The 12,467-nt window shown below is 47.5% G+C and overlaps 1 protein-coding gene across 3 annotated transcripts in view; it reads right to left on the bottom strand.

Moving 5' to 3' along the window:
* Window positions 1–12,467, bottom strand: part of Zn72D (Zinc-finger protein 72D) — a 58,451-nt gene that overhangs the window by 16,749 nt on the left and 29,235 nt on the right. For all 3 annotated transcript variants that reach the window (XM_084593182.1, XM_084593180.1, XM_084593183.1), the window contains 4 exons: window positions 11,513–11,663; window positions 854–1,008; window positions 714–773; window positions 416–590 (listed from right to left, as the gene is read on the bottom strand). In XM_084593182.1, coding sequence (XP_084449308.1) covers window positions 416–590; window positions 714–773; window positions 854–1,008; window positions 11,513–11,663 — 541 coding nt within the window. The remainder of the gene's footprint in view (window positions 1–415; window positions 591–713; window positions 774–853; window positions 1,009–11,512; window positions 11,664–12,467) is intronic.

Below are 12,467 nucleotides of genomic sequence, written 5' to 3'. Positions count from 1 at the left end.
TAATGTATTTCATCTTTACACATTTTGTGTTGGCCTTTCATCAATATTACTGTACTAAACCAGAACTGAGCCTTTGCCCACAAGTAATTTTGTTTTTGAACCGCACACCTGCCTCTGGTCATGGACACAAAAGTGTGTTTAGTAATTTTTATAGCAGAAGCACAAATAAAAATAAAATGGAATGGAGACTCCACACCAAAGCTTTTCTCACGTGATGCTCAAACAAGAACTGCACATTCTAAATCTCTCTCGTCTTGCACACAGCCCCCTGCTACGGAATCTCTTAAAGCTTATCGTGTCATTCCGAGATGTCACATTACACAATTTAAAATTCCCACAAGACACAGTCGATGCCTCAGTGCTGTTATTTGTTTATGCTCTAGGCAGAGCCCGAGAGGGAAGATGTGAGACTCACGGCCAAGTGCTTGGGCAGCAGAGCTGCAACACGGGCCAGAAGAGTGCGGCCAGGCTTCTCTGAGCACATGACTACCAGGCCCACCGTGAGGTCTCCGGCCAGCAAAAGGCCCTTGGCCAACACCCCAACCCGCATGACACCCTTGAGGAGGCGCTGCGGCTGCTCCTCTTTCTTCCTGCAGGATGCCACAAATCCACTATCAACACAAAGGTGCCACAAATCCAAAGAGAGGAGTGGGCCACAGTTCAGACTGTGTGCGGCCTACATAGGGCTGCACTGACTGTGCCAATATACTAACCCCTCCTCTGGCTTCTTGGGATCATCATCTGGTTTCTCTGCCTCTGGCTTGGACTCAGCACTGCGTGTCAAAGTGAAGAAACACATCAAACATCCAGCAGAGGACGCAAGAATGTCGCAAGGTTTAAATGCAGCACTTACGTCTCAGCAAGGGAGTCTGACACCAACTTGAGTGCCTTTTCTGTGTTCGTGACCATGCGCTGCACTTGCCCAAGGTCCTCCTCCTTCGGATAGATTAGAGAGTGCTTGGCCATCACATGGCGGTCATCCACAGAATCTGGACGCCGGGGCATTGGCTGGAAAAGCAGGAAGCACTCTGTAGCAAGGAAGTTTCATAAGTCACTCTCTTGTCTGTCCATTTCTATGCAGTCATTACTGCACGTAGTGGACACTGCATAGCTTCATCAAAACTAGGCACCTGCATTACGATCATTGAGATTCTCACAGAACCATGTCTTTTGCACTACACACTCCTCACAAACTTCCCCAAATCACACCTCTTCAATAAACTGCCAGTGTGTCAAGACTTCAAAATAAGCATGTCCCCGAAGACTATTGCCATTACATGCAAGTCACAAACTTGGACTGTCCAAGGTCCTTTGTCTACTACATAAGCGCCCCAGATAACACACTTGGGTAATGCACACTTAACCAACAAAGCAGCCAAAACATGATTAGTACTACTGCACAGAACATTAAGATATGGTGTGGTAATTTTTTTAAGCAAACCATTCAGATTAACAATTTTCGTAGCTATGATAGCCTAGCACTCGTAACCCACCCTGTGGCCTGTAATAACTACCAAGGTGACAATCCGAGCTTGATCCCCAAACGAAGTAACCAGTGCCAAGAAAAGGTTATCAGTGAGCCCTCTCTAGCCTTCCGTACAGAAACCAGACTGAATGAGGCTCGAGTTGATAATTAAAGAAAGAGTAATAAGAGGGAAACGTGTGACAAGTCCTCTACTTTTTTTTTTGCACTTTCCTCTAGAAGAAGACTCAACTCCATTTTTGTAGTGTTCGCGTAAAATTGGCTACTCTGAAGGTGCTACGACTACTTGCAGCACGGATTACAGCCCCAACCAAAACTGGAAATCCAGCTTTGGTGATAACACTACTGTTGCATATGGTCTGCCCTACGAAGCCACATTGTGCTGTGTGCTTTCTTAACAGTGCATAAGTAGAACCACACTAATTTTTTTTTCACGGAACAGACAAAAACCTGTAGCAGCCGCAGAACATTTTGTACCCAGGAATGTGAGTAAAAAGAAAAGAAAATGCCAACATCTTAGTCTGCTAGCCGGTTTGTTTTTTTTTCCCCTGCTTGCAAGGCAGTGATAAGGTAGCCAAGCGCTGATGAAGTGCAGCCTACTTCGGCTGGTCTGCTGTTGCATATCGCATTCATGTTAAAGCTTGTCAAGCCTGACATAGGAAACTCGTCTTGGCGACTGACACTAGCGATTTTTGATACTTTTTTAAATAAGCAGTCGTAAAGTCAGTATTATTGCTGAGCTTATGAGTTTATTCCAGCAAAGATTCTCCACAGTAATAAATATGTCAAAAATGCAGTTCTGAGAAACAAGAGAAGAACATTTTAGGAATGTTCCTCAACCAGAAGAGCCAACAACAACAAGTAGGGTTCCAGTTGATTTCTGAAGTGGACAACCCTCCCATAAATGCCCTTATAATCATCCTTCCAGCAAAGAAAAACAGATTGTATGGTTGTGGCATACCAAAGTCAATCGCACGAACCCACTGTGTAATCGTAGCTCATTCATAAGTAGATTTATGTGCCCTTTGCTCGCCTCATATTTTCACATCATCGGGACTACGAAAAATATTTGAACTTTCGTTGCATTAATGCCTTTATTGAACGAAGTCTGCAATTGCCATATCTTGAGACTTTAAATTCGCCACGTGAAAGAAAACATTCCGAAGCCAATAAAGATCCAAAGCGGGGGGGAAAAGAAGCTCCACCCATAGACTGCTTTCCGCAATCGTGTGTGGCCCAACCGACCAGTGGTAAACTGTCGTGTTCGAAGTGCTGTGTCCTCGTCCGTTCTGTTGTTACTGGAGCAGAGCGCGTTAATGAACAGGCCCCGCATACCTCTTCCTGCCTCGCCGGGAGAACTCGCCGCCTGCCTACGCTCAGCGGGACGCCCCCCACCCTCCTCTAGTTCTGAGAAGCAAGTCCCATCCCCATGCTCCGGCCAGCCAGTTCGACTTACACCTCAGCCGACACTGGTCGCACCCTCTTGTCTGGTGAATAAACAAGATTAACAGTGTAACAGCAGCGTGTACGTCTTTACATCGACGACGCGCAAACACGACACAAACCAAACTGCACATGGCACTACAGTTTGATTTTGGTGTGCATGTGCACCTGAGGCAACTTTGATTTTGCATTACCAACGTCAGCACTGATGAGCCAAGCGAGCGGTGTGCAATTCAAAGTTTAAGCAGAACGTATGTGCATACTAACCAAACTTTTTTTTTTTTATGCATGGAGTCCCGACAGGTACAGGCACCATGACTCAGCACGTATCATCTGCTATCTGCTACTTGTCCAAACTTGACACCTCGCACTCCTTATACATGCAGACTGATCAATTTCAGGTGTTTGTTTTGTTGCAGCATAAAAAAGGTGGCTTACACGCAAAGCACATTTGAGTGATAGATTCTGGTAATCTGACACCCATGGTACAGGCCTATAAGAAACTGCACAAACTGACGAACGCAGTCAACCCATCCCACGGTCGCACTACAAAGCACGCACCGATTCTGTTAGGGGTGAGAGGTATTTGAATGCTAGTGCCTCCGCTAAACACCACCAGATTGGAGGGGAGCGACAACCACAAGCACCGCTGCACCCAATCCAGTCATGCACTGATAGACAGCACATTACACTAAAACAAGGCGTCCACTGCTGTGTTGCATCAAAGCATATTTTCTGCAGATGCACATTTGGCAGTCCGCAAGACAAGCATTGGCATCACTCTGCGGCACCACTTGGCAGCTCTGAAAGGCCATTGCTTCCCTGGGTTGGCATCCGGCACTCCCTCAAAGCACCACAAATTTATGAAATGGGGAGAACAGGCCAATGCTTTGAATTTGGTCCAATTTGAATCCAATTACAGGACAGCAGAAATTTATAGTAGTATTCATAGTAAGTTCGAATTATCGAGGTTTTAACACAGATAAGAAAATCAAGAGATCAAGAATTCCATTTATTATCTATTTTCAGATGCAAATACCTAGGCCTCCTTAAGGGTCTTAAAATGTGGAGGGAAAAAAAAATTGAAAGTTCTGGTTGCCTAAAATGTGCATTTAATGGTATGCTGCATCTAGTGGTACCGGCATCATTCTAACATTATTAGAAAGATCATGATTGAGGCTATTTTGCAATTGGCAACAACGAGCAAGCTTTAAGTGAGAAACATAGGAACAAAGCTATGCAAAACAAGCACTGCTCCTATTTGGAAAGCATGCAGATGAAATAGTGACTTTCGGTTGGGTGCGGACGTCGTCTGCTTGTAGCCTGCCACCATTTTCAGTCGGCCGCATCGTTCTCTCACCACGACCAAAGCGCGACATGCGTGCAATATGTAAATCCACGTCTTCGACGCCGGCATGAAGCAAACAAGGGGCGCCCAGCATGGCAAGATGGAAGGGGTTCTACTGGCGTGGTTCAGGGAAGTAAGGGCGGCGGGTGGAACGTGGACGGGACAGTTGTTGGCGAGAAAGCTGATAAGATAGCACTCTTGTTGGGCATAGAAGATTTTAAAGCTTCGGGAGGGTGGCTCCATCATTTTAAAACACGGCATGGCCTGTCGTATAAAGCCGTTTCCGGCGAAGGGAAGTCTGCCAACCAAGATCAGGTCTCCAACTGGCTTTCAACTCTACCGGCGGTGATTGCTCAGTACCAGCCAAGGGACGTGTTCAACGCAGATGAAGCTGGGTTGTTCATCAACCTCCAGCCCGAGAAAAGTCTCAGCATGAAAGGTGAGACGTGTCAAGGCGGAAAAAAAAGCAATGAAAGAGTCACCGTATTGTGCTGCAACACTGATGGAACCGAGAAGCTTAAGCCTACCGTCATTGGCAAGTTCTGGAAGCCACGCTGCTTCTCGCGTAACCCACGCCTTCCTGTCGTTTACAAAGCAGATAGGAAGGCATGGATGACCGGAGCCCTTTTCACAGAGTTCCTCACCCTTCTGAACGCCCGGATGCGTGCCGAGAACCGTAGAATTCTTCTATTTCTCGACAATTGTGCCGCGCACCCTGTCGATACTTCGTGGCTACAAAACGTCAAAGTAATTTTCTTGCCGCCCAACTGCACCAGTCACTTGCACCCCTAGATGCAGGAATCATTAGAAACGTGAAATTTCACTTTAGGAGCTTGTTGGTCAGACACTTTTTGGCCAAGATTGATCGGAAAGATGCCAGCTTGAAGGTGGATCTTCTTGATGCCATCCATTTTCTGGCGATGTCATGGGATCGCGTCAAACCCGACACCATCGCCAACTGCTTCAAGAAGTGAGGCTATTTTTGTGCACCTGGCGATAACGGCGCAGAGATTGACATCCCGGACTGGGGTGACCTCGATGTCGACGTGTCTCCGGAAGAGTTTGATCGGTGGACGACCAACTGGCGACATGCGAATTGCGTGCGCACCGTCCAAAACATCATTGTAGATGTTACCGCTGAAGAGGAGAGAGACTACGACAACCAAGACGCCGGAGATTGCAGCGGCGATCGTCGGCCATTAAATACTGACGGTGCACTCGAAGCTTTGGACGGGCTTCGTGGCTTTGTCGCATCTGCGGAGCTCAGTGAGGAAACTGCTACTCGTTTCTATGAGTTCCAAAAAAGCTTTCTGCAGGACCTCGAAAAGCAAAAAGTGCAGCGCAAAGTGACAGATTATTTTAATGTGCTTTAATAAAAGCAAGTTCTGTGCCAAGTATTATTATTCGCGATCTTTTGGAGTCCGTTTTGGATAATACGATTTCCGGATAATACGCTTTTATTTTCGGAGCCCGTGGAAATCGTATCAACGAGATTCCACTGTAATCATATTTTTCCTCTGCTGCGGGCTTCCGCAATTAATATTTGCATCAGTTTCGCCAGCCCTGGTCCACCCCGACCTTGTTTTGAGACTTCCACAGAAACTTGACAGACAGGATTAAAGAGCACCTGCACACTATCCGCAGAGACATGGCCCTCACAGGCATGCTGCAACCCCTGGACATCAGCATCATTGGCCTCTTAAGGTCGAATTCCGAAGGCAGTAATCAGAATGGATGGCAAATGGCAATCACGACTAGACGCCGACCGGCGGCTCAAGAAAGCACCGTTCACAACTGCTTGGCTGGATTTTGTCTGTGTGGTACTCCCGTGCTTACGGACATTGTATGTGACCGGGATTTCAAAGAGTTTAGACGGGCCAGTATATTAAGGCATTTGCCACTGCAGCCGATTTGTTACCACGCGAATATGACGACGAGCTACCCTGGTTTGTGACTAGGACAAACAGGGTTGAGCTGCAAGCTTCAGCCGGCCTAGCTGCGAAAACGTGATACAGGAGCTGGAGAAAACCAGAAAACTAGGTCGCTCTGTCTTAAGAGAGAAAAAAAAAAAAAAAGAAAAAAAAAAGCCATCTGTTTGCAAAATAATACACGCATTATGTTACTACAATATCAACCAAGAATCACTTTGATTTTCAATCCATTATTATTTGTTTCCGCACTAAATTACGATGCGGACGAGGAGCGCAAAGAGGTACCGCAGCCTTGGCTGCGTTGACTACTATGTGTGGAACTCAGTACATTGCTGTGAACATTACGAAATGCCAAGCTATTGAAATTGTCTGCTTCCCTCTGCTACAAAATCCCTCATTGTCTTAGTTGCTTTGAAACATTAAACCTCATGAAAAACAAATCAAACAGTTTCTTTCAAACAAAAATGTTCTTCGCAGCCATCATCAGCTACTTGTAAGCAAATATGGCTGCGCCCGTAACTGCATTTGCTGGCAGCGCGTGGAAGCGCATGAAATGTGAAAAGTGTGCCAGCGCTTTTACTTCATTGTCATGGTTTCCGTGTGAAGCAAACTTCAGAACATTTGGTAGGTTCCATTTTCAGTCTAGGGCAGTCGCAGACTACCTGTTGGCAGGTATCAGGCTTTCGATTCTCCTCGGGCAGCCCAGAAGCTCCGCCCACTAGTACAGCTCCTGGGGCGGTGACCATATAGAGTACGGATTCCGGGTACTTTTAGTATTCCTGCAGAAAATATTGTACTCCGTGTGCATTCTTAGTACTTTTCGTGTTCCTGCAGACGATATTGTGCTATAGACTCAATGCGCATTCTGAGTACTTTTCATGTTCCTGCCAACAATATTGTGCACTAAACAATGAAAAGCTACGTAGCTGGCATCTAAACAGCTATAAGACATTTAAATCTTGAATATTCGCGTTCTTGTCTTGAACTTCACTATGCACGGAAGCGTCCAGAGTGCAGAGCACGGACTGTTTGTGCTGCCGAGAAGTTCACCTATTTCGCTATCTTTTCGGCTCACAGGTCTGAAAGTGTCACAAGCAAGCCGCTATGTGTTGGAGCGGTTAACGCTTGTTGTAAATGTTTTTCAAACGCTTTCATCTGCTTTCGAGCTGTGCCAAGAAGGAACTTCGCAAGCAGCATTGGGAAATAAAAACTGCCAAATCAAGTTCTGTAAAACACTTGGTATGACATGCTCCGTTTGTGGAAAGCACAGATCGATTCGCACCTCTATTACAGTAAAACCTCGTTGATACGTTTTTTTTTTAAATGCGAGAGAAAACATTATCCGGGAAAACGTATGATCCAAACTCACCTTGATTTCCGAAAATCAAGACTCTTGAACGATGTGCAAGGGCATTTATTTCCATTCTCACTGCTTAAAGTAGTCGACCAGCGTTCGCTGATGAAGGGTGCGACCATTAGCAAGGTAGAGCTGCTTTTCTAGCTCACACATGTTCTTATCTGCAGCGCTGTTCTCTTTGTCACGGAAAAAACTCCGCAGCGCATAAAGTCCGGCGGCGGCCTGGGCGAAAGTAGTCGGGATGTCCTCGTCGTCATCTTGATCGCTATCAGACGCTTCGCCGCCTCGTACCTCGGCCACAATTTCGGCTACGCTTTGCGGCTCGCAGGTCGGCACGTTGTCGACAGCAACAAAATCTGCAAATAAGCCATCAGCACCGGCTGACCAAAACTTGTTCGTCGATCTCTGCACTGTCGTCGCTGGGCTCCTGGGTCTCCTCGGCCCCTGGCACGCGCCGAAAACCGAACTTGTGAAAGCAGTTACGCACAGTTTCGCTCGTAACGCTTTCCCACGAACTGATCAAGTAGTGCATTGCATCTAGCAACGACAACTTCCCCGGGTCCTGCTGTCGTGAAACACGAGCCAGGAATCGTCGCACAATGCACTTTCTATACAAGTGTTTCACGTTTTTTATTATCCCGGCGTCTAAAGGCTGCAGGTGACTCGTGTTGCTCGGAAGAAAAATGACGCGGACGTTTCGAAGAAAAGAAGTGTCCTTCGGGTGGGCCGCGCAATTGTCTAGGAACAGCAGCCCGTTCCTTCCTCTCGATCTGAGTCGTCCGTCGAGGTACCGAAGTAACACTTCAAAAATGCTGCACGTCATCCACGCCTTTGTGTTACTTTTATAAACACAAGGCAAGTGTGTGATATTGCGCAAACAGCGCGGGTTTTTGACTTTCCCAATTACCCAAGGCTTGAGCATATCGCTCCCATCTTCATTGCAACATAAAAGGACCGTCACGCGGTCTTTGCTTACTTTGCCGCCGTGACAATCGTCGCCTTTCAGGCACAGCGTTTTGTTCGGTTGTACCTTGAAAAACAGTCCCAGTTCATCAGCGTTGTACACGTCTCGTGGATCGTGTGCATTTAAAATTCCAGGCAGCAACGAAATACAGTTTTCGATGTCAGCTGGATTCACACTTGCCGCTTCGCCGTTCACTTGGCGATACGCGATGGCATGCCGAGCACGAAAGCGGCTAATGCAGCCATTCGAGGCAGTAAGGTCATCAATCTCAAACACATCTGCAATTTCCAATGCTTTCTCGCGAAGAATACTTCCGTCAAAGTTGACACCGGATGCCCTCGCTTGTTTGAACCACTTCAGAAGTGCTTCTTCCAGCTCCCCATGCCTGGCTCCACGGGCCTGTTTTGTCCCTGCACCGAACACCAACGCGTTGCCTTCGATCTCCTTCCGCTTCGACACGATCGTGTTGACAGTTGATGCTGGCAGTCCGAGGCCATTTGAAAGGCGATTCGCTTTCGGATTTGCGTCGACGACTGCCAAGATGTTCAACTTCTAGTTCAAGGACAACGGCTTACGCTTACGAGACGCCATGGCAGCCAGCAAACGACGCAGGAAGGTGAAAATGAAAATCGGTAGCTAATGCTATTCGTCCGACCACAGGTTGGCAAGAACCGATGATGATAGTAGCAATAGTAGTGTCTGAGAGCTTTAAAAGTAGGCAATCATCAAAATAAACACGCGTCGGCCAAAACAAAGCTGCATAGTCAAACCTGTGGTAAATTAGAAGATAAAAATTTTGGCAGGCTTGTGCGTCCCGATTACGCAACCAGAGCTTGTGGCGCTGTTTACCGGCTATAAAAGCAACCAGAGTGGTGCTCGCTTGACTGGCAGAAACCAAGCGATATCGCGAGCGCTTTCTGTTTGCTGCATACAGTGAATGTACTAACTCTGCTAGGAATCTGAGGGACTAGAGGAGGTGGGATACATGCAGGAAGGAAAAGCTAGGAGGAAGCATGACGTCACGTGGCCAGCCTTCGCAAGCCAAGCGTCGATGAAGCCGCTCCCTCCCCAATTTTTTCGCTCTCCTAGTTAGGCCCAATGTTTTGACGTTGGGTGCGTTTTAGTGCGCGCGGCTGTCTGCTGCACCGTGGTCTGCTGTGTGGGCTGCTGTGTGGGCTGCTGTGTGGGCTGCTGGGTGGGCTGCTGGGTGGGCTGCTGGGTGGGCTGCTGGGTGGGCTGCTGGGTGGGCTGCTGGGTGGGCTGCTGGGTGGGCTGCTGGGTGGGCTGCTGGGTGGGCTGCTGGGTGGGCTGCTGGGTGGGCTGCTGGGTGGGCTGCTGGGTGGGCTGCTGGGTGGGCTGCTGGGTGGGCTGCTGGGTGGGCTGCTGGGTGCTGCGCGCGCGGTGCCGACTCGCGTATTCGCGCGGTAGTAGATATCACCGCACGCTATCACGTGGTCTAACACGTAGGGGCCGACTCGCTCCCTTTTATTTTTTATGGCTAGGCTTCACAGATATTGCCGCACGCTCCCTCCTCCATGGCGGGGCAGCACCGTTGACATGTGACCGCGCCGAGCGGAGCACTGCGGAGAAACCGCCACGGCGGCGATTTACGCCTTGCCAAATCGTTTTCTTTTCGTCGCAAAACGTATTGTTTCGCTCAAGTCTGAACGTATTTACCGGGAAATCGTGCAATCCGGGAACGTATAAACCGGGAAACAAATACATGTAACTCTATGGGGCATTTTTTCGTGCTCTCGATTTTGATCGTATGAACTGGGAACGTATCAACGAGGTTCTACTGTGTATACTTTTGGTATTACAAACATGCCAGTAATAAACATGCAAGTGGTGCCAGTGCAAAAAAAAAAAACAGTCACAGTAACTGCCCGTCAGCATAGCCTACTAAAAACAAAGGAAGCTTGCAAGGCCATGTGACCATCACGCTACTTCCTGCCAGAACAGAAGCAGAGACCTGTCAGCAAGTAGTCCGGGACTAGAAAATCGAATATACCCACTCATTGTTCAAAAGCTGAAGTATGACAGCATTTTGTTGAGAGAAATCGTGAACGACGGCTACGGCCCTGAAAATATATCTTTTCATCGAGAAATTCGTACCTGTGAGGTTCAAATGTATTGCATTTGATATTTACACATCTGCACAACCCACTGAGTCAAAGCTCCCCCTACTGCGATTGCAATAATAAGCTCAGAAATTTATAAAAGTATACCTATGGTTCAGTGGATAACTAAGGTACAAGACTCTCAGTTTTGTTCAAAATGTGAAGTGCAAGTTTGCACACGGACATTCTTTAAACCTACCACACAGCTTTTTCACACTACAATAAAGCTGCAGTGTCGTGCAAACCGTACGCAATGTAGAATATGGAGAATACTGCAACATGAAGCGTTTACTTTCGTGACCAGAGAAGCGCGCAACCCAGCACCATGCCCACTTGGACACCCAGGCCTCCATTTCACACGGGGTCCCTATAACCAGAACCCCATCTCCTTTTCTCCAGGCAAGATCTCACAATGTGCACATTCCTAGGGTGTGTGGTCTTTTATTTTCCTTAAAAAGGTGCAACACCATCATTTTTTGCAGTACATTGGACAACATATGCATGTCCTCAAGATAGCATGCCTCCCATTGCTTCAACAACTTTGCAACAAGCAGCAGCATGCAACATGCTATAAGGAATGTGCCATCCCAATTGCTTATGCCAACCCTGACCAGTAGAGGTTGTATCCCACACAATTGGCCCTGCTGCACACCCCGAGATCATCATGCCTGTCCCCACTGACGATGGACCCCCATCACGAGAAAGAGGCAAGCCTGGTCGTCTTGCGCTGAATGTACCTGCCCAGACTGGGCCCCCACCCGAATGGGGTGTGCGTGGGTGCTGCGGTTGCCTTGGGAGCGATGCCTCCACCCTATTGGTGGTGGCGGCGGCAAGGGCGGGCAAGGACAGTGGCGGGGCCATCCTACCATGGGTCCTGGGGGCCCCATCATGGGCGGTCCCCACGGCAGCATGGGCCCAATGGGTCCCGGGCCTCGGCCAAAGAAGCGACAGCGGTCCATCTCATCCTCAAAGCGTCGTCGCTCCTCCCAGTAGAGCCTCTCCTCTTCCTCCATCATCCTGCAGAAAAAAGAAATATATGTAAGGCTCCCTGCACACGAGGAAGCGGCGGCGGAACTGTTCAGCACGGCCCACACTCAAACTCCTACACAAAATGGTCAGATTCTCGGAGCTCAATAGCTAAAGCAATTAAGGGGGGACACCCCTCTTAAAACTTTTTTCCTTATTTATGGGTGGATCTGACTGAAACTTGCACCATTAATGTACTTTTGCATGCTGATTTCAAATATCTGATTAGTTTTCTTGTAGATGAAATAGCTTTCAAAATATTACCTAATTCATGTTCTTCGTTTGGAGGTGAGTTAATTACTAAACACTTTATGGCATGATGAGAATAGCCCTGCCAGAGTGATCTAGAAGGATCATAGAGTGCCGCTAGTCATGAATTAACGTGGTAGAAGAATTTGAACCAAAGTTACAATAAGTCAAACTTTTATGAATAAAAGCCCAGGTTGGCACCTAAGATTGATAATTAATTCTGTAAATGTTGCCGCATAATAACTGTACATATTTTTGTCCTACGGCACTGTCGAAGGTTTTCTGTTTCTAACAAGACAAGAATGAGAGCTATAGCACAAATAGACTAAGAGATATCTCTTTTCCAAAATTGCAGCACCCTCAAAATTGCAGTTTTGAGAAAACGAGGAAAAACACTTCACAGCATGTAGGTGTAAATTATGTCAATGATTGATATGTCAACAAGATCAGAAACAGGTGGAAAGTGATCTGAAGCGAAAATTAATGGCCTATGCCAATTTGAGCCAAAGTTACGCAATAGGAAACGTTTGAAAGGAAAATTCCATT

The sequence above is a fragment of the Amblyomma maculatum genome, chromosome 2 (genome assembly GCF_055883805.1).
Source record: "Amblyomma maculatum isolate TAMU_Amacu chromosome 2, ASM5588380v1, whole genome shotgun sequence".
NCBI lineage: Eukaryota > Metazoa > Arthropoda > Arachnida > Ixodida > Ixodidae > Amblyomma > Amblyomma maculatum.
The sequence above is the reverse complement of the archived record's forward strand: the minus strand, read 5'-3'. Positions and strand labels throughout refer to the sequence as shown.